Raw genomic sequence first — 21965 nt, 5'->3', positions numbered from 1 at the left:
GTGGAACTGGCGAGTTCATACTGGATACTGATGCCTCCGACAGCGGCGTGGGCGCAGGTCTTAGCCAAATCCAAATTACAGCCGGCCGAGCGCACACGGCCGTCATACGACGGGAGTTACTAGCGGTAGTGAAAGCCACCAAACACTTTCATCACTACCTGCATGGGCGCGAATTCTTACTGCGCACGGACCATGTTTCATTGATCTGGCTGTGCAACTTCAAAGAGCCAGAAGGACAGATAGCCCGTTGGATCGAGCGACTGCAGCAGTACAACATGCGCATTCAACACCGTGCTGGTACCCAACACGGTAAAGCAGACGCTCTATCACGGCGGCCATGCGGGGATTGTCGTACTTGTGAGCGAGCTGAACGACGCGATGGACACTTCGTGCTGTTCACCCAAATCATGGCAGCCAGTTATGCGCAGCAACAAGAAGCTGACAAGACACTGGCCGTCGTCCGCCAGTGGGTATCCAGTGCAAAACGCCCACCAAAATCAACCTTGTGGGGCAAGTGCCCTACCCTGAAAGCATTCTGGCACCTTTTTGATCGCTTACAGCTTGATCAGGGTGCACTTACGTTGAAGACAACTAGTGGTGTTCCCGTGCTCGTGGTTCCTGAGGCACTCATTGATGACAGTATTCGCAGCATTCACAACTCTACGACCGGCGGACACTTCGGTGTAAAGAAAACTCTGGCCAAAGCGAAAGCTCGATTTTTCTGGATTGGCCAAAGCTTGGATGTCGCACTCTGGTGTGCACGATGTGACGTTTGCGCCGCTCGTAAGGGCCCTTCACGCAAAACCATCGGGCAATTACAGCCCAGCGCTATCGGCAGCCCATTCGAACAGCTGGCGATCGACATGCTGGGGCCACTGCCACTCACCCCACGCGGCCATCGCTACATTGCAGTGGTGATGGACTATTTCACTAAATGGCCCGACTGCATTGCACTACCAAACCAAACTGCTGACACAGTTGCACGCGCACTAATCCAAGAAGTCTTTTGCAGGTTTGGCGCTCAATTTATTCTCCATTCAGATCAAGGTCGCAACTTCGAGGCGGAACTTTTCCAATTCTTTCTGCACCTCCTGGGCGTGGAAAAGACACGCACCACGCTCCTACATCCACAGTCTGACGGTACCGTACCCTTTTGGACTACTTGGCCAAATTCGACTCTGCTAGTCAGCGTGACTGGGACGAACTCTTGCCCCTCGCTATGTGGGCATACCGCTCAGCAACCAACGAAGCCACCGGATTCTCCCTGGCTATGCTGGCGCTTGGCCGTGAACTGCGGCTCCCTTGTGAGTTGACTTACGGCCTGCCATGTAATGACGAAACGCCCTACCCTATCTTCGTGGAGAACTTGCGCGAGGAGATGATCAAGATGTACTCGGCCAGGAGTCTCGAGTCTCAGCGGGGGGTAATGTAATGCAAATTAGTAGTGCATAGTGCAAACTGCGAGCTTGGCGCTCAAGTATCGATTTGCGCTTATCGATACGCCCACATGCGCCACCTATCAACAGCTGTTTTTACAAGATCCATGCTGCCGCCAACTTCAAGGCTTCAACCGCAACTAACATTAAGGAGTTGTTCTCTTCCTGGTGTGCTCTGGACCGACACGGTGGTGTTCTCCGCTGATGCGGATCATTTAAGCATCTCCATATGTGTAATTTAAAATCATTAAGTATTTGGGCCATCTGCCTGTTTTGATCGCCATTGAAGGCTAATAAAGTGAGGTAAAGAAAAGCTGAGTGGAACGGCGCAATTATTTTTTTCGGCGCTGCTGTTAATTATTCCGAAGTGGGCCCTTCTCTGTCAAGCGTCGACGCGCGTTACGAGCGCCCCCGCTATACAGAGTTGTTGCTGCAGCCACTTCACCAGCCGCCCCGCTGCCGGTCTCTGCTGCTTAACACACCTGCCTGCTATCGTTTTGCGTAGCGAATCGCCGGTCACCGCTCGGCCAAAGGGCGATTCACGCTACATATATGTATATATGTATATATATTCTTGATCAGGGTGACAAGCCGAGTTGATTTAGCCATGTCCGTCCGTCCGTCTGTATGAGCGTAAGGATCTCAGAAGTTACAAGAGCTAGAATTACCAAACTTGGTATCCAGGTTCCCCTAAGCCCTAGGCAGGTCAAGTTTATTTTTTTATTCTGATACACCCCCCACTCCCCCACAATTTATGTTTTTTTGTTAAACCTTCCGTAATTCTTGGAATCACGCCACCTAAACTCATCCTCTTCATCTACTGTCATGAGCTTCAACACATTTGAGTCAAAGTTTAAATTACTATACAAGCCTTAATAAAATCTCTACCAAGCACTGCGTCATACCACATAGACTCGTCTGCCACGATTAACTAATTAAAATCAATATTAATCATTTTCTTCTTCGCATACCATATTGTTTTTCAAAAATATTCAATAGGCTTTCATTTAGCCCGCAATACAAGCTTAAACTACTCTGAACCTCCACTTCAATGGAAATAAGTAATATTTTTTAAAAGGAAATCGGGCTCCATGTGTCTATGAGGCATTTTGCAATGATTGATTGCTTACTTGAGTGCTTGAAATGTAAAATATCTTATATAATCATTCATCCGAGGAAAATAGTTGGGCTGAAGATCATAAATGCTAAACGTGCCCACATCAGCGAAATTTACATCAGCCCTGTCATCAAGTCAGGTCTGGACAGAAATAAAAAAGGTAGGGATTGGAAAATCCAAACCCTGCGTAAACCTTGACGTAAATGTCGATGAGCTTAACAACAAGTTTATAGATTTAGCAGTACCTGAAGTTCTCGAAAATGCGTACGTGAACCATACTTCGCTACTAAACTGTGATATTAGTTTTAGTTTTATGTGTGTACGTGAATGTGATGTTTTAGATTCTATCCTCAAGGTGACGTCCAATGCTGTTGGTCTCGATGAAATTCATCCAACATTTTTAAATTGCTACTCCCTAAACTTTTAACGCATATAACATACATTATTAACTCAGTGTTTACAACCTCATGCATTCCGTATAAATGGAAATTCGGGAAACTAATCCCAATACCTAAGGGAGGCAATGATTTTCGGCCAATTTACATACTACCATTTCTTTCAAAAGCATTTGAACACCTGATGACAAACCAAATTACTAACTTCATGGTAACAAACTTACTATTAAGAGACAAACAATCGGGCTTCAGGAAAAAAAGAAGTTGTATAACATCAATATTAACAAGATAGAACGCTACAGTCGAGCAGTTCACATTCCTGCCGACACTTTCCATAACTGATGTTCCTAAAATGTATTAATGCAAGTGTAAAATTTGGACCATTTCTCATATTTAGGAAGGAAAATAATGTCACACAAACGGGGTTGCAGAATTGTAACAAACGTCTTACTTAATTGATCGTCGACTTAAAATAACTCATCTTAGGTAAATCATCGATCAGGTAGGGCTCTTGTAGTCTGCAGGGTTACATTACATACGACAGAGTATTTACCGTTACAGTAGTGAGAGACTGCAGCATGAGAGCGCCAACAGTGCTATGATAAAGGAGAGGCCGCTTGCCTGCTACACTATGAAATTATATATTTGTGGGTACTTACCTTTCACTTCGCGAAGTACGTAAATACGATTGGAGCTTTCCACAATTAACATACTCGATTATAACAAAAGTCGGATCCTTTTCAGTGCAACAGCCCAGCAAACGCACAACATTAGGGTGAGGCTCTAACGACTTCATAACCTAAAATAGACAGTTATCATAATATTAAATTAGTGCGTTTTTTCTGATGCACCCTCCACTTCCCCGCTATTTGTAATAACTACAGCAATTCTTGAAACATTTAAATCAAATTATGTTACCTCCGATTCTTATTTTCGTGCCCTCATCTAAAGTTCCATCAAAATAAATAACAAGTGGAGAAGCGGAAGTCGGGTGTCCCGACTTTGAAGTACTCTGTACATATATGTAGAATAATTATAGAAATTAAAAAACAAGTAAAAAAGCTAAAGTCGGGTGTCCCGACTTTGAAATACTCTGTACATATGTTTAGAATAATTATAGCAATTAAAACAAGATAGAACGCTACAGTCGAGCAAGCCCAACACTAAAATAGCCTGTACTCTCCAAAAAAAAGAAATATTAAACAAAAATTAAAAAAAATTAAATTATTGAAAAATTTGAATGAATTAATTAATGAATTAAATTAAATTAGACTACATGTTTATGTTCAGTTTTAACAGCATACATTTACATCACGTACCTATGCGTGTTTATATATAAGTGTATGTACATATGCAGCACAAAGTTGAACCAAAGCAGCAACAACATAGCTATATCGACTCGGCTTGTCACCCTGATCAAGAATATATATACTTTATGGGGTCTGCCACGCCTCCTTCTGTGTGTTACATACATGCGCACAAAACTAGTATAGCCTTTCACCCTTTGGGCACAGGCTATAAAAATTAAGAGAATTAAGAAAAAATGTTGATTTTACCTCTTTTGGTGTTCAAACTCACGTAAAGGGTGTATAATTCCACATTTACATAGCAATTGCTTCTATGTGAGTGTATATATGTTTATGCGCGTCTGTTCGTGTCTGTGTAAACATGTTTTCAGTCAACCAAACAGCAACATCAACAACAGCTGCGGGCAGCGCTGGGGCAGAAAATATATTTATGGCTATAACTTCTTGTTAAATCGGTCTATCATAGTGAAACTTGGCATACGGACACACAATAACTAACTGGAGGTATTTTAATCTTATTTTATAGTCTCTGAGATCCAGGTGTTCATACGGACGGCCAGACGAACAGACAGACAGGGCTAGATCGACTAGTCTCAAGAATATATATACTTTGTTAAGGCAGTTCAGCAGATATGGTTTGGAATTATTAATTTTAAGTTTAATGAAGTCGAAATATTGCCATAGTTCTAAGTCTGCCTTATGCACCTATAACATGAGCATAAAATGTTGAGTTGTTCCATTTGGGAACAATCCAAGTAAAGTGTAGCAAATCATAGCAGCCAGTCTGCCAACAAATCTCCACTGGATCGATTCGCTTTTGCCCACCGGCAATTTCCCTTGTTCCTGTTGAACAATTGTTGTGTTCTGGAGGAACAATTTGGCGCCCCCGGATGGACTGGAGTTTTGTGCTACATTTGGATCTGGCCTGTTCTGGACTACCTGGTCGTAACTGGTGGTAACTACTCTTGTACATCGGCAAGTAGCGTTTACCATGCAGTGTCACCACCTACAGGGAAGTTTCTCACAGGTTACAACTATGGAATAAATAGTGGCCAACTCGTTCGCTTGTGCATATGTACATATCCATATAGTGCATAAAAAATAATTAGAACGCGAAATATATACTATATGTACATACATACATATATGCACGTACATACACTCATATATTACTTTGGCAGATAGAGTGGGCCGCATGACAAATATATATGTAGATGGTGACATTAGCGGCTAGTAGTTTCTAGAATTAAACACTGTAAAAATTAACAAAGACAAGCATACATATTTTCATACTAGCAGGTTTTGCCCGTCTTAACCCGGCTCAATATAATGTGTCAAATTGTATTTACTTTGTGTGTGCATGACCTACTCATATGTTTTATAGCCTGTACCCAAAGGGTAAAAGGCTATACAAGTTTTGTGCGATTGTATGTAACACACATCCGTCCGTCCGTCTGTATGAACGCAAGGACCTCAGAAAGTATAAGGCTTAGAATAACCAAACTTGGTGTTGGCGTTCATCTATGACTATAGCGCTGAAGTTCATCGTACTGTAAATGTCACACGCACTTGACCGTATCGTGAGCTACGCATGGGCCACGCATGCAGCTGTTCTTACCTATTGTTAGAATAGCGGCCACACATGTGCATAAAATAACCACCAACCGGCTGCCACGTCTACCTACACCTACGCTGGATATGCACGCACCGACTCAACTAGCTGCATACGACATCCTAGCGACGATATATTTTAAGAATCACTTATTAGAAATAATTAGACCTACGCATATTCAAAATGTTGTATATAAACCCTTACATTTCGTTAACAAAGCACGGTTGACGGAAGGACCGCAACCAGGAAGCTGTGCCAGCTTAATCTATGTGCGCGAGCTTTCGCTATCGGGCAGTTTTCCAGGAAAATTTTGAGGACTCCGTTGGGCAGCAGTTCTGGTCGTGCTCACATAAGTCCCAGAAACGTCAACGAGGGAACACTTCGGGATAAATCTGCCGCCAGAGACGAGCGGACTTCCATTGGTATTCAGTGTCATTGACCTTTCATCGGCGTGAGTCGAGGCACATTAGGCTTTAAAAAGCAAAACAAAAACACCTCCAACGGATCTGACAACTGATACCAGATTGGAGAAATGGCAACTCTATCTCCAGAATTTGATTCGCTGATTCCTAAGTAGGCATCGCTGGGAGAAGAGATTCAAACCCTGATAAGGAATTCCAAAAAGGATTCCCAGGATAGAAAAACGAAAGCTTACTACGAAGAAAGAAAGGCAAGGCTAAGCCATGTTCGGTAGCAGCTTCAAGCAGACAATAATAACGTTATTGTTGCTTTAAATGGTCAAATAATAGACCACAGCTATTTTGAAAGCGACTATTATATAAAAATAACTAGCAGGTAATGCCCGTCTTAACCCGGCTCAATATAATGTTTCCAATTGTATTTATTTTGTGTGTGCATAGCCTACCCATATGTTTTCACCTTATAAGTTACCAGTAGGAAGGCATTTAAGGTATTTAAATTAATATTTTCTGTTCTTGACAAAAAATTGTTTAGTAGTCCGTTACATTTTTGTTCTTGCCAAACTATTTCGTTAAACGAACATGACCACTATAACATATTTTTTTTAAAGCTCGTTTTCCCCTTTTTGGAGCTAGAATTTTCCAAAAGCCTCTATCAGTGTGCTCCTACACTATGATGGATACTATGAAAGGACACTTGAGTCCAAATTTCATCTTCTACCGTTTGGGCTGTGCGTTGATCACCAATTAGTCAGGACAAACTGTTTTATATATAGAGATAACGCAACGTTTTAAGATAGACTATGTGCAAAAAAGGGGAATAACTATAAGGGTATATCCTAATTTTAAATTCACATTTGAGTCTTTTCGTGCCATATTGAGTCAATACGGCCACGCACAAACTCGGAATATGAAACACGGCACTCGTGTCAATGCCGTGCAGCGATGAGCCACAATCAAAAAGCACTGACAATTCTTATCTCAATTTGCTAGAGTAAAACTTTCGATAGTTGAAGCCACCGATACCATCAAAATATCGAAGTTTGAATGCAATAAGCAGAATATTTAAATAATAAAATCTAATTATTTATTGAGATCAGCATCATAAGAACAAATCATATACATACATACATCTGCCCGCAATGCGAAGCATGTTACGCAGTCGTTGCCTAGCGATGGTAACTGTAAACTTTTGGCGTTTTGGCTTTGCAATTAACATTAAATGGTCAAAACGAAAGAAGAAGAGCGAGCCAATGAATTGCAGTTGTTGTTGTTTTTAGAGCATTATTTTTTTTACAATCAAACAACTGTGTTCGATTGCCCAATGTATACATTAATACGAATGTACATACATGCTATATTCATACACAGGCATACATACATACATATGTATGTTTCTCTTTACATTTTCAACCGTACGTAAAGAACCGCACACATAGACACGAACTGTTGCTTGTTGTGTGTGTGAGTGTGTGTATGTGATGTCCCCAACTATTTGATATTTGTTGTTGCTGCATAAAGTTATTAATGAAAACCCTAATGCCAAATGCACTAAACAAAGAAAAAATTACTTTTAAAAATGTTATATAATTTTCAATTAATTAACATTTCTTGCTCTGTCAGTGCAAGACGAATGTACATACATACATATGTAGATACATATGTACATACATACAAGTAGATGTGCACATATGTATGGACATTCACACATTAGTGTCTCACATTTTGATTTGGCTATTTCAATCGTTTGCACGCAACTACACGAACAGCTGCTTGCATGTGTGTGTGTGTGTGTGTGTGTGTGTGTATGTATAGTATACTTAGTTGTCCCCAACTGTTTGATATTTTGTATTGTTTGTTCTGCCTGCTTTTGTAAAATGCATATTTTGAAAATCCTTGAATGCAAAGTTGTAGATTTAGTTACGTAGATTACATTACCCAAATTTTAAATCGATCGGACTAAATTTATAACACAAACTTTTCATTTGAAATAGTGAATAAATATTAAAACCCCAATAATTCAAGCTCCAACACAAATTTCGAAAATCCGAGTATGCAGTTTTGTTTTTATTCTTTAATTGATTTTAGAAACTAAGTTTTAAGTCGATCGGTTGAAAAATGCGGATTTTTCAAACAAAATTTGGAGCTACTTTTCCCCCTTTGGAGCTCGAATTTTCCAAAATCCCTTCTTAGTGCGCATCTACACCATGATAGGATACTTGAGCCCAAATTTCAGCATCCTAGCTTTTACCGTGTGGGCTGTGGGCTGTTCACGCGGTTTGCTTTTGTGCCCCAACATTTTTTTACAGGAAAACTCCCATATTTTAGGCCCCAAAAAATATCAAAAAACCAAGTATACGGTTTTTCTTAGAATTGTGCTGAGAGTATACAAACTAAGTTGAAGTTAATCAGATGAAAACTGTAGATTTTTCATACAAACGTTGGAGCTTGTTTTCCCCCCTTTGGAGCTCGAGTTTTCTAAAATCCTTTCTTAGTGGGCACCTAGACTATGAAAGGATACTTGAGTCCAAATTTCAGCTTCCTAGCCTTTACCGTTTGGGCTGTGCGTTGATCACCAATCAGTCAGTCAGGACAAACTGTTTTATATATATAGATGGATATCGATAATGAGTATTTAACTAAATTTACTCAGCACGTAATCATGCTTCAAACTTGTTACGACTACGCTTTTCCTTTGAGCAACGCCGGCTGGCTCATCGGAACTCTCCTCGGGTGTGTGTCCTAACCAGGGTTCGTAAAATGCGGGCAAAACCCGTTCGGGCCCGCGAGAAATTCTGCTGCGGGTTTTTTCGGGTCGCTGCCGACAGAGGCCGCGGGTACGATCGGGTCGTACATATGTACATATGTGTGTGTTAAATTTGTATGATGGTATGCTTGTGTGTATATATTTCAAGGCAAAATGTGCGCGATGCGTTTCATCCCTTATAGCCTCACTCAGCAGATTTGTCTGCGTTTGCATAGTGGTACCTGATACTAGATTTCTGAATGAATGTCTTTCGATTTTTTTTGGCTATAGGAAATAAAAAGATCATTTGCAAAAAAATAAACTTGTTACTAAAATATTTTTTACTATTCGTTATGTGAATGAAGTATACGAATTGACTGTAGGTTTTATTGGTATAGGAGTATATAGGTAAAAAAGTCCCTTTAAATTACGCCAAGTTGCAACGCCACGGATCCTTAAAAATAGTATCAGGTACCACTGTGCAAACGTAGGCAAAACAGCTGGGTCAAGCTGAAACGGAGTAGGCAGCAGGTACAGAGTGAAAGAGATCGCGCACATTTCGCCTTAAAAAAATATATACACACAAGCATACCATCATACAAATTTCACACATCACACATACATATGTACATATGCCCGCCTACCACGAACGAGCGCTCTGCTACTGCAGACCGGCTCGTACGACACTGCTGCTGTCGGCAGCGACTCGCGGCGAAGCACGGCGTACCCGCACGACCCGTTACCTCTGCCAGACGACCCGATCGGACCCGACGCCTCTGTCGGCAGCGACCCGAAAAAAACCGCAGCAGAATTTCTCGCGGGCCCGAACGGGTTGCGAGCACATTTTACGAACCCTGATCCTAACCCTATGCCCGCGTAAATCGCACAATAACCGATACCTCGGTTCCTCTATCGTAGCCATCACTACAATAAATTCGACGCGCAATATACAAAACCGAATTCAAACGTAAACAAACCAAAATTAACTAACCAAAAATAAAAGAAAAGTAATGCAACAAAAAAAAACGGATAACTTCCTCAAGTTATTACGTACGAATACGGACGACTGGAAAAGCAAATTCCATATGTGCGGACGGACAGGAATTGTGGCCTCGGACAACTGCATTGGAATCTAGCTGGAATATCCCTGGCGTACCCACCCTGCCTGTGTCCAGCGCAAATATTTTTTATTGGATACCCTATTCTAGGGCCGTGTTTGAGCTATCCCATGGCGAAGGTGAGTCTCCCGCCCCTCTTAATGCTGCTTTACTGCATCATTATGGACAGTGCGGCCATAAAAAAAAAAGAATTAATTTTCAATGCGTGCTAGATATGTTTTAATGTGCATGAGTGCAAAATTATTAAATAGGTGTGTACATTACATGCGTGAGGTATAGTTGAAACAAAATGTAAATGCGTAAATGAATGAATAATAAATATGGAAATATGTATATATGTATATGTATAAGTGTAAATATGTGTAGGTAGTCGGGGAATAAATAAGATAAAGTACCTCAAAAAAACCTGAAGGAGAGCTCTCGACGGTCGTGGGGCGCAATATCCCTATATATGACCCAATACTTTATATATATAAATTTTTTTGTGAGTTCAAAAACAACGACCTCTTTTTTTGCGCGCGCTACTGCAATTGGCAATCCTCGTACAACTTTCTTTTTTTTTTTACTGATGTTAAGAAGTTTAAGTTCTAACGCAAATATTTCAGTAAAAAACAAGTAAAAAAGCTAAAGTCGGGTGTCCCGACTTTGAAATACTCTGTACATATGTTTACAATAATTATAGAAAATAAAAAAAATTAAGAAAATAAAAAAAAATTCAATGATCGATTTTACCTTTCTCGGTATTCGAACTCACGTAAAGGGTGTATAATTGCACATTTACATAGCAATTACGTCTGTGTGAGTGTATGTATGCCTATGCGCATCTATTCGTGTCTGTGTAAGCATTTTCGCAGTCAACCAAACAGCAACATCAACAACAGCCGCGGGCAGCGCTGCAGCAGCGCTGCAGCAGCAAATATATTTATGGCTATAACTTCTTGGTAAATCGGTCTATCATAGTGAAACTTGGCATACGGACACATAATTACTAACTGGGGTATTTGCAAAATTTTAGTTCGAAATTCCAAGAATTAAGGGAGTTAGAGAAAATCGCATTTGCGGGGGAGAGGGGGGAGGGAGGGAAATTCCAAAATATACATTTTCTGCGTATTCATACAAGGCACCTTGGACTAAAATTTGGTGTTCCTAGGTCTTATGGTCTCCGAGATATAGGTGATTATACGAATGGAAAATCGGGAAAACCCCCATAGGGGGGAAGTGGGGGGGAAAATCAAAAAAATAAAACAAACTCGTATAGAATACACACATAACGCATCTTTGTGCAAAATTTGGTGTCTCTATCTCTTATAGTTTTTGAGATCCAGGTGTTCATACGGACGGACAGACGGACAGACAGACAGACAGGGCTAGATCGACTCGTCTTGTCACATTTCATGTACAGAGTATAAAAAGACAGTTGTACGAGGATTGCCAATTGTAGTATATAAATTAAGAAGTTCCTGACGTTGGTGGAACATAATAATGTTCGACCGACTAAGGATTTATTATTTAATTAACACAGTGTATTGTTGCACTAATACTTGTAAAAGACATGAGCTCGTGTATTCCGAACGGTTTAATATCCAAAAGTCAAGTAACTGCTAAGAACATTATTTCTTATAACTAAAGCTAGCCCTGTACCTCAAACATGCTGACACCGCGCCTCGTGCATGGTGTCTCATATCAGCTGCTTACATCGCGGAGCGTTGCACTCTGCAATGACGGTTTTCGTTGTGCAACATCCGCGGACGTTGCTGATCTTGCACTATTATCACGCCAGCTCTGCTATGTCGATTTGGCAACTTCTCTGTTGCTGAGTGGTCGTGTTAACTCCTCCCCCACTTAAGTGAAGGACGTCCTCGGACTTCAATGACAGCCAGGATGTCTTGTTGACTTCGAAACGCCTGACGCTTCTTGTAGAATTTGAAAGAGGCGTAGCAACAAACCAAAAAGGTAGTCACATTCAATCCAGATATTATGGGCTGCTTTATCAGTTCCTTCTCGATTTCGCCAATGTAATGCGTGTTTTCGAGACTCAGCCTTTGTAAGTATGGTAGGCTTAATATCTCCTGGTGGGCTGTTATGTTGACCAATGTTGACGCTGCTGGGCCAGGAGACTTGTTCACATAACTCTTCAGGTTACGGTATAAAGAACCATTCAAAAACACATCTTCGTCGAAGGTAAGGAGGAACGAGCCGGTTACAATTTGCACTTCATTATCACTAGTCGTGATAGCCGCTGTTTCGTCGTTGATGATGATGACGCCGTAGTCGATGACCGTGAATGGCTCGAGATGGCTGGATCGAGTTTTGCAATGGGCCGTGCCACCAGAGTGTAGTTGTTGAGCGCACGTAGTATAGGGCAATCTTCTACAGAAAGTTCTTGTGAGCGCAGCGCTGCAGTTTCCGATTGGAAATATTTCATTCCCGCAATCGGCTATGATGTTTTCGTCAGCTATGTTAAGGATGGTGTTATTGTGTTGTACAGGGTACAAGAGAATCTTCTTACATATTAAACTTGGCTTAGGGTATTTAATTAGAAAATGTAAAAAATCATTACTTAGTATAACTCTGATTTGGGCTACTTCCATCAAGTCAGTAATGGTTATGTTCGTAGAACGCTCATTGATTATGTTATTTAAATCGTTAGTGTCTAATATTGCTGGGTTAATAATTCCAATCTTTGTGAGTGTAACAGATAACATTAAAATTTCAAGTTCCGAAATTAATATTCTATTTCTTGAGAGCAAAGTTTCGTATAAGTATTCTGTGTTTATATGGCTATTCTTTGAATTCTTTATTAGCATGTTTACTGTGTCTGTTAACTTATTTAGCTGTCGTTGCATTTTTGTATTAATATTTACCTGCCTATTTGCAAATTCAATGAGCTCCTGTTGTGTCAGTTTCAGTTTTTCAAAGTCGTCAAAATCTGGAGTCCCAGCTACTACCTTTAAAACAGTGCCTAACATATTAATGCTTCTGGCGTGCCGATGGTGAATGTCTATTGTTGCTAGAAGTGTTCTCGTGTGTCGTATGTCCGAGTCTAGTATCTGTCTCATGTGTGATTGAGGAAAATGATTCCTCAACTTCTCTGTTTCGCCCATCATTTCCACATTGTTAGATTAGTCGAGTGTTTTAAATATTGGAAATCTTTCCAAATTGTCGAATCTCCATGATTGGTATGTAGTCCGCGTTCGAGTAGTCCGTCAGTTTAGCGTTTGTCATTGTGACAAAAAGTAGCATAGTCCAGATCCTAAGTAAGAAAGGAAACCCATATTATAGTTACCTTATATTTTCCTTATGAACCACCCTCCCTGAATCACATCAATAGGTCGTTTGTCGGTAACTGAATGTATTGTCCGGTTGTATTCTATAGTTGCCTGAAGTATTAGTTCGGTTGTATCGGCAATATTTCTTCCAGCTCTCAGACATCTTGCGATTTCAACAAGAGTACTATGGAATCAATCTACCTGTCCATTCGAAGTGCTATGAAGCGGTGGTGCGTTTACAACCTGAACGTTAAATCGATTATTTAGAAATGATTTTATTGTTTCTGATTTTATGGAAGGTTCATTATCGCAATATATTGTTTTAGTGTACTTGTAGAAGTTCATGAGCTGCAAGATCGCCGGTTGTATGTCTATTATTGTTCTGGAGGCGATAGGTTGGACAATCGAAAACTTTGAAAGCTTGTCTATACAAGTAAGGAAATATTTCTTGTCAGTTGAAAATATGTCGACGTGCAATATCTCGCCCACACGCAACGGAATAGGTGTCTCTCCAAGTACCTGTTTCTGAGGGTGCTGATTATACTTCTCTTTTTGACAAATTCTGCAATTTGCAACCACCTCGTTTGCAAGTTGGGTCATCTTGGGAAAAAAATAATCTTGGAGAATCTGTTTTACATTTTCTTGAGCGGCCCTATGAGCTCTATTGTGCTCTGTGACAAATATTTCTTTCTGCTCGCCCTTATTCAAAATATCGGTTACCATATGTTTTGCATAACGGAATGTCGTCGTAGGGTATGTTTCTATTAGTTTATGTTGAATGAATGCTAGTGTTGGTAGTTCACAGAAAATTGCGTTTACTACGTCCTTCTTGACCGCGTCACATACCCTCTGAATTAACGTTTCTCTACTTGAGAAATGTATGAGGTGACGAGTTTTCTCACCAAACATAATAACAGTCCTATCTGATCCACTTTCTTCTATTACTATTTGGTTTCGAAAGCAGTTGACTGGTTTGTCTGTTGATTAAACAGTGTAAGTGAGTCACAACTCGCTATGTATCGTTGCAATATCGGACTGTGCATCCTCCTCCAAAGCGTGGATGCTTTGTCTTGACAGTGCATCTGCAACGTAATTTTCCTTCCCTGGCTTGTAAAATATTTCAGCATTATGCTCGTCAACGTAAGCCTTCCATCGGGATAGAGTAGCATTACATTTTCCGATGCAAGAACCTCTTTAAGCCTACTGAATGCCTCGCATTGCTTTTGGTCGAAATTTACTGGTATTTTCTTTGATTGGCCAGCGCTAACTTTTCCGTTTTCTCCCTTTAAGATATCACTCAAAGGTCTTGCTATTGATGCGAAGTCTTTAATAAAGCATCTGTAATAACTTGCCAATCCAAGAAAGGATCTGACATTGAACAGTGTGGTTGGTTGTTCGTAGTTACGAATAGCTTCTACCTTATTAGGGCATGTAGTGATACCACCGCGTGATACCACAAAGCCCAAGAATTCCACACTGTCTTTAAAGAAATTGGATTTTTCTCGCAAAACCCTCATGTTGGCTTGGTATAATTTGTCCAAGACCCATGCTATGTGTTTTACATGATCGTTCATGTTTTCTGAGAAGATTATGACGTCATCGACGTAAACGTAGCATGATTTCCCGATCTGTTCTCTAAGTACGTCGTCAATAGCCCTCTGAAAAATGCTTGGTGCATTCTTCAAGCCAAAAGAAAGCCTGCAAAATTCATATTTCCCGTTTCCCACTGAAAAAGCTGTTTTTTCTCTATCCCTTTCCGCGAGTAGGATTTGATGGAAGCCTGACTTCAGGTCCAACGTGGTGAAATATTTTGCTTTCCCCAAATTTGACAAAATGGAAGTTATATTTGGTATAGGGTATTTGTCGTCTATTGTTTTTAAATTTAATTTTCTGAAGTCTATCACTAATCTTTTCTTTTTATTCCCATGTTCGTCAGTTCCTTTCTTGCGAACGACACATACGGGGTTGTTGTATGGTGATCTTGATGGTCCGATTATGCCATCCTTGAGCAAGTCTTGCATTTCGGAATTTACAAAGTCTGCTAAGCCCATGGGATATGGATACAATTTAGAATAGATGGAGTCCTCATTCTCAGTTCGGATAGTGCCGACTATGTTTGTGTTATAGGGTAAAGCCTGATTAGGGTCTGCAAATACATCGGTTCGGTTCTTTAACATTTACCGGAATTCTAATGTAATATTTTGGGGAATTTCGATATTTTCAAATGTGAAATTTACACTTGCACATTTAAGAAATTGTATTTTTTCTGATTCCGTGTCAGTTATTAATCTTTGGTTTTTAAAGTCTAGTTTTACGCTTGTTTGTTTAAGTAAGTCAAGTCCAATTATTCCGTCGAATGTCGTAAGGTTGTGTAGTACAAAAAAGGTTGCGTTTGTGTTGAAAAGATGCAATACGCATTTCTGGTTAACTGTATTAAAACTGTGAATTGATATTACCCGAAAAATTTCGTCTACTGGTACGACTCCCTTTAATTCCTGTAATGGTTTTATATAATTTTTTGAAGCTCCCGTGTCTATTAGAAGTTTAATATTTCTCCCTGCAATTGTTCTTTCTATAAACGGTAGCAGGGAGTTGTGCCTTAAAAATTAACTTGGTCGTACACTACAAGGTCATCATTAATGTCATCTGCCTCTAGGTTTGCGTCAGTCTGGTATTCAAAAGTGTCTGGGTCCGGCAGAGAGTCATCTTGGGTCAAATGATTCATTCTTTGGTGTTTTGGTCCCGTAAACCTTGCAGTTCCACTGTTTGGTCTTTAGTCAGCCTGTCCCTGATTGGTAGTATTACCCTGGTTTTGATACTGCATGACTTGTCTAGGTTAGGTTGAAATGGCTGGGGTGATAACGTTCACCCGCCCACTTAGGCCTTAAGGCCCGTTGTGATACCATGTAATCCCTAATTGTGCTGGTCAGTCTTCAGCCACCCGGTGGTATAAGAATTTAACTAGGTCCGCGAGCTCTACATTTTTCATTTCCGAGAGGTCGCTCAAGAATGGCTTCCCTAGGGTGTGTAGTCTGCGCCTGCTCAGCGCCGGGCAGTAGCAGAGGAGATGCTCCACACTTTCCTCTTCCTCTTCGTCTCTGCAGCTTCTGCAGAAATCGTTAAACGGGATGTTTAGTCTCGATGCATGTCTGCCAAACGGACAGTGACCCGTGAGAGTCCCCACCACCATGAATATCTCACTCCTTTTCAGCTTCACAAGCTTTAAAGTCCTTTTTATGTTAAGGGATGGCCAGGTAAGCTTAGCTCGAAAGCACGAGCTCGTGCTCTCCCAGCGCTGCTGTGCTATTTGACGTGCATGGTTGCGCGTCGAAAGCCGAAAGGATGCTAACGGCATTCCCATACCTTCCCTGTCGGGAAGGATGTCTGCGTTGGTTCCTTCCCTTGCCAGCTCATCTGCTATGCAATTACCTTCAATATTATGGTGTCCTGGCACCCATATAAGGCTTATACTGACTAGTTGGGCCATCTCGTTGAGGGATCTGCGACAGTCAGTGATAACTTTGGAGTTGTCCACATTGGAGTCTTACGATTTTAGTGCCGCTTGGCTATCTGAATATATATATATTGGTTTACCGCCTTCCATATCAGGGGATAGGTGCCTTGTGACCTCTTGTATCGCAGCCACTTCCGCCTGGTAGACGCTGCAATGATCAGGGAGACGAAATGACCGTCGTATCTCCAGGTCCGGAGAAAATATGCCACCTCCGACTCTCTGTTCCAGTTTAGAGCCATCCGTGAAAAAGTTTATGGCGTCGTTTCTTCTGTGTGGTAGGCTATCCCACTCTGCACGAGTGGGAATCCTGACTGTATATTTCTTATCAAAAATAAGTTTTGGTACACAGTAATCCGTATGGGTCGGAACCCCGGGTTGGAGAAGGAGTATGCCTGCATGTCCTTTTGACGTGCTTTTCCAGGCAGAGGCCTCTCTTAGCCTTAGGGCTGAGTTTGTAGCAAGTTCCTTTCCGACTATGTCTAGTGGGAGAAGATGGAAGAATATATTAAGAGCCTCCGTTGGTGTAGTGCGAAGTGCCCCGCTAATGCATAATTCTGCCGATCTCTGCACCCGACTGAGTTGGGTGAGAACAGTTGATCTGTCCATCGCCGGCCACCATACTACGATTCCGTACAGAAGAATCGGTCTAACGATGGCCGTATATATCCAGTGTACAATATTTGGTGAGAACCCCCATCTGGTGGTTATGGCTCTCTTGCAGATGTAGAGTGCATTTATGGCTTTCTTCACCCGCTCTATTGTGTTGTCACTCCAGTGCAGTTTCCTGTCCAGGATGACTCCCAAGTACTTGGCACTGTGGCTGAATTTAAGAGGAACCCCTTTTAGTGTCGGCGGCTGGAGTTCCGGAATCTTGTACCTTCTTGTGAAAAGTACTAGCTCAGTCTTTGTAGGATTTACTCCTAGGCCGCATGTGGACGCCCATTGCGAGAGCGTCAATAGCGCCGTCCTCATGAGGTGACAGAGAGTCTGTGGGTATTTACCACTGCAGATTATAGATACGTCGTCTGCGTAGGCTATGACTGCATGGCCTTCCACCTCCATGCGTCGTACCAGCTGGTTCACCGTCAGCAGCCACAGTAGTGGAGACAGAACTCCACCCTGTAGGGTGCCCCTGCTAACGAACTTGCGGCAGGTTTGTCCCCCTAGTTCGGCACTTACAGCCCTGCCATTGAGCAACTGACTGATGAAGCCTACCAGGGAGACATCTACCCCAAGGTCCGTCAACGACTGGGTGATTGCCGACGGTAATATATTGTTGAAGGCGCCCTCAATGTCCAAGAAGGCTACCAGTGAGTACTCCTTAACGTGGAGTGAGTTCTCTATTCTAGAGACCAGGGAGTGAAGGGCAGTGTCAGTTGATCTGCCCTTACTGTATGCGTGCTGTGAGTTCGACAGCAGATCCGGGTTGATAGACTGTCTGAGGTATGTTTCTATTAGCCTTTCCAAGGTTTTAAGTAGAAACGAGGATAGGCTGATAGGCCTGAAGTCTTTCGGCGTAACGTGAGACGGCTTCCCGGCCTTGGGGATAAACACGACCCTTACCTCTCTCCAGCTTGCCGGAACGTGGTTGACTCTTAAACAACTTCTAAAAATTGTCAGAATCCAGGGCATAACGTGTCGCAGAGAATGTTGGAGTTGGGCCGGGACGATGCCGTCCGGTCCAGGAGATTTTAGGGCTGAAAAGTCTTAACAGCCCAGCAGATGCGTTCTTCGGTAATGATATCTTCTATCAAATGGCTGGGTACCCCCGTTACGTGGTGGATAAGGGGTGTACTACTACTGTCGGTACAGCCCGGGAAATGTGTATTAGTGAGCAGATCTAGAGAGTCTCTGCAGGAGTCCATCCACCTGCCGTCTTCCCCTTGCAGAAGAGTTGGTGGAGAGGATGATTTGGCCAGCACTTTTCTGAGCCTCGATGCTGCAGACGTTGACTCAATGCTTGAGCAGAAGTTGGCCCAAGAGGTGCGCTTGGCTCTTCTGATGGCCGACTTGAAGGTGGCAAGTTTGCGCTTATCCACCAACTTGTCCAATTTCTCTCCCGTATTGGGTTCAGAGCTTTGTAGGGGGGGGAGGGGGGGTAGTTTTCTGATAAGCAATCTCAAATAATACCCCTAGTTGGTTTTTTTCAGATTGAAGTTCTTAATGGCGGCAGGGGTGTGGTACCCCAGCCTGAAGTGTATGAGCCTGTGGTCTGAGAATGAGTGATCATTAATGACTTGTCTAAATCTTGATGAATTGTCTACTTCCATTGGTTGAGGTTGTTCTTGTCTCTGAGGTGGTCCGTTAGGAGGTGCCTGTCGTTTACTAAAATGGGGGTTTTTCCAATATGTGTTATTACCGTTTTCCCCTGCCGGCACTCTGTCTCTGGCTTGTTGCCTATGTTCATTCCTTTGGGCCCTTTCCTCTATACTTCGAGCATAATTCCTGGCGAACGTGTAGCGTTCGTGATTGGATTCAACCTCTTGGGCCAGAGCCAAAGCGGAAGGAAGATCTTTCGGTCCTGCCGAAAACAGAACGTTGCTCAATGATTTCTTAGTTCCTGAAATGAACACTCGTAAAGCGTCCATTCTATACTTTTCATTCAGTGCGTCAGCTATGGTGTTGTCGTAAGTTATGATCGTTTTGTTCGTTAATAAGGTGAGTTTCTTTTCTACTTCGTCGTAGTACTGTAGGAGTGTCAAATTTCCCTGTTGGAGTGTCGACATTTCTTGCTCTATTAAATATATGGGGCGTTTGTCCGCATACGTAAAGTCAAGTCGATTTATAATTGCTTTAAAATTCAGGGGCGTGTCGAATGATGCTAGTACCATGTCCGCTGGTCCCTTAATCTTCTTTCTCATTATACCTTAAGCCTGGTAGTGTGTTGAACTACCGTCATAATTCTCGTAAGTTTTACAGGCGGTGTGTGCCGCTTTCCTCCATGAGACGTACGTCTCATGTTTTCCTTCGAAGTCCGGCAAAGATTTCACAATGTCTAATGTTTCACTGCACTTAATCATTGCACGAATTTCTGCGTCCCTGTATTTTTCTATTTCTGGAGCCCCATCACAGACACTGCCTAAACGTTGGTTCAGATCTTGTATCTGTGCATCAAAACTTCTTTTTTGAGCGACAAGTGCATTGTTGACTGCCGCTTCTATTACTGTCTGTAATTGCTCTGAAGACATAGCCATACCTAACTCTTTTTCGTTTTGGTTTCTTACACGGACTTTACTATCAAGTTTTTTAAATTTGTCCAGCAAATCATCTATGTCGCTATCACACATAAGTTCTGTCACTACACAAAGATTGGTATTTTAACTTTGTAACCAATTTTATTATATTCTTCTTTAAATTTGAATTGATTTAAAAAAACTTTTTTTTAATCTTTTTTTTGTATTTATTTTTTTAGTTTGTAAATTGTCAATGAGCGATCTACTTACATGCTCTTATCTAGATCTAATTCTAGTGTTGCCGCCGCCGTCGGTGTTGCCGTTGCCGCTTCTGTTGCTATTGTTGCCAGTAGAATTTCCTCTTTATTTTGTTGCTGCCGTCGGTGTTGACGCTGTATGTTGCTTCAGTTATTGTTGTTATAACAATTTTATTTCAATAATCTGTTATTTAATTTTTGTATTCTGTTGCCGCCGTCGGTGTTGACGCTGTATGCTGCTTCAGTTGTTGTTGTTGCCGATGGAATTTTTCCTTTTATTCCGTTGCTACCGTCGATGGTGACGTTGTGTTTTGTTGTTGCTGTAACAATTTTGTCTGTCGCTGCCGTCAGTGTTGACGCTGTGTGCTGCTTCAGTTATTGTTGTTACAACAAATTTTATTTAAACACTTTATTATTTAACTTTTGTTTTCTGCTGCTGCCGTCGGTGTTGACGCTGTATGCTGCTTCAGTTGCTGTTGTTGTAACAGTTTTATCAAATTAATTTATTATTTAATTTTTTTCTTTTGCTGCTGCTGTCGATGGTGACGTTTTATGCTGCCGCAATTTGAGTGACTTTTGGGTTTTTTCACGTTGGGCGCCAATTAAGAAGTTCCTGACATTGGTGATTATTATGTTCGACCGACTAAGGATTTATTATTCAATTAACACAGTGCATTGTTGCACTAATAAAAGACAAGAGCTCGTGTATTCTGAACGGTTTAATATCCAAAAGTCAAGTAACTGCTAAGAACATTATTTCTTATAACTAAAGCTAGCCCTGTACCTTAAACATGCTGACACCGCGCCTCGTGCATGGTGTCTCATATCAGCTGCTTACATCGCGGAGCGTTGCACTCTGCAAAGACGGTTTTCGTTGAGCAATATCCGCGGACGTTGCTGATCTTGCACCTATATCTCGGAGGCTATAAGACCTAGGAACACCAAGTTTTATTCCCAGATGCCTTATGTGAATACGCAGAAAATGTGTATTTTGGAATTTCCCTCCCTCCCCCGTCCCACCGCAAATCGTGATTTTCTCAAATTCCCGTAATTCTTGGAATTTTGAACTAAAATTTTGGAAATACCCCCAATTAGTAATTATGTATCCGTATGCCAAGTTTCATTATGATAGACCGATTTAACAAGAAGTTATAGCCATAAATATATTTGCTGTTTCAGCGCTGCTCAATCGCTGCCCACGGCTGTTGTTGATGCTGGTGCTTTGATTAACTGTGAACATGCTTACACAGACACGAATATACGGGCATAAACATACATACACCCTTTACGTGAGTACGAATACTAAAAGAGGTAAAATCTATCAAAACATTATTTTTTAATTCTAACTCTTACTTTTTTTAATTTTTATAATTATTCTAAACATATGTACAGAGTATTTCAATTCACCAATCCCCTCGCCATTAACCTGCTTAACAACAGCAACTCCTCCCGCCGTCTGAGAAGATACCACCCGCTTGACCTTCCTCATCGCACAAGATAAGCTCATCAATCCATCTCTCCACAAAGCCACACATAATACAAAATCATAATGTCAATGTTCCTCCAGTATAATTTGCTGATTGTCCGTTAGGACAGATTGCA

The 21965-nt window shown here is 41.6% G+C and overlaps 1 protein-coding gene across 2 annotated transcripts in view; it reads right to left on the bottom strand.

Annotated features, from left to right (window-relative positions):
• Nucleotides 1–21965, bottom strand: part of LOC115630050 (tyrosine kinase receptor Cad96Ca) — a 216022-nt gene that overhangs the window by 90134 nt on the left and 103923 nt on the right. For both annotated transcript variants that reach the window (XM_030526682.1, XM_030526681.1), the window contains exon 7: nucleotides 3608–3747. In XM_030526682.1, coding sequence (XP_030382542.1) covers nucleotides 3608–3747 — 140 coding nt within the window. The remainder of the gene's footprint in view (nucleotides 1–3607; nucleotides 3748–21965) is intronic.

The sequence above is a fragment of the Scaptodrosophila lebanonensis genome, unplaced genomic scaffold (genome assembly GCF_003285725.1).
Source record: "Scaptodrosophila lebanonensis strain 11010-0011.00,11010-0021.00 unplaced genomic scaffold, SlebRS2 tig00000238-arrow-arrow-pilon, whole genome shotgun sequence".
Taxonomy (NCBI): domain Eukaryota; kingdom Metazoa; phylum Arthropoda; class Insecta; order Diptera; family Drosophilidae; genus Scaptodrosophila; species Scaptodrosophila lebanonensis.
The sequence above is the reverse complement of the archived record's forward strand: the minus strand, read 5'-3'. Positions and strand labels throughout refer to the sequence as shown.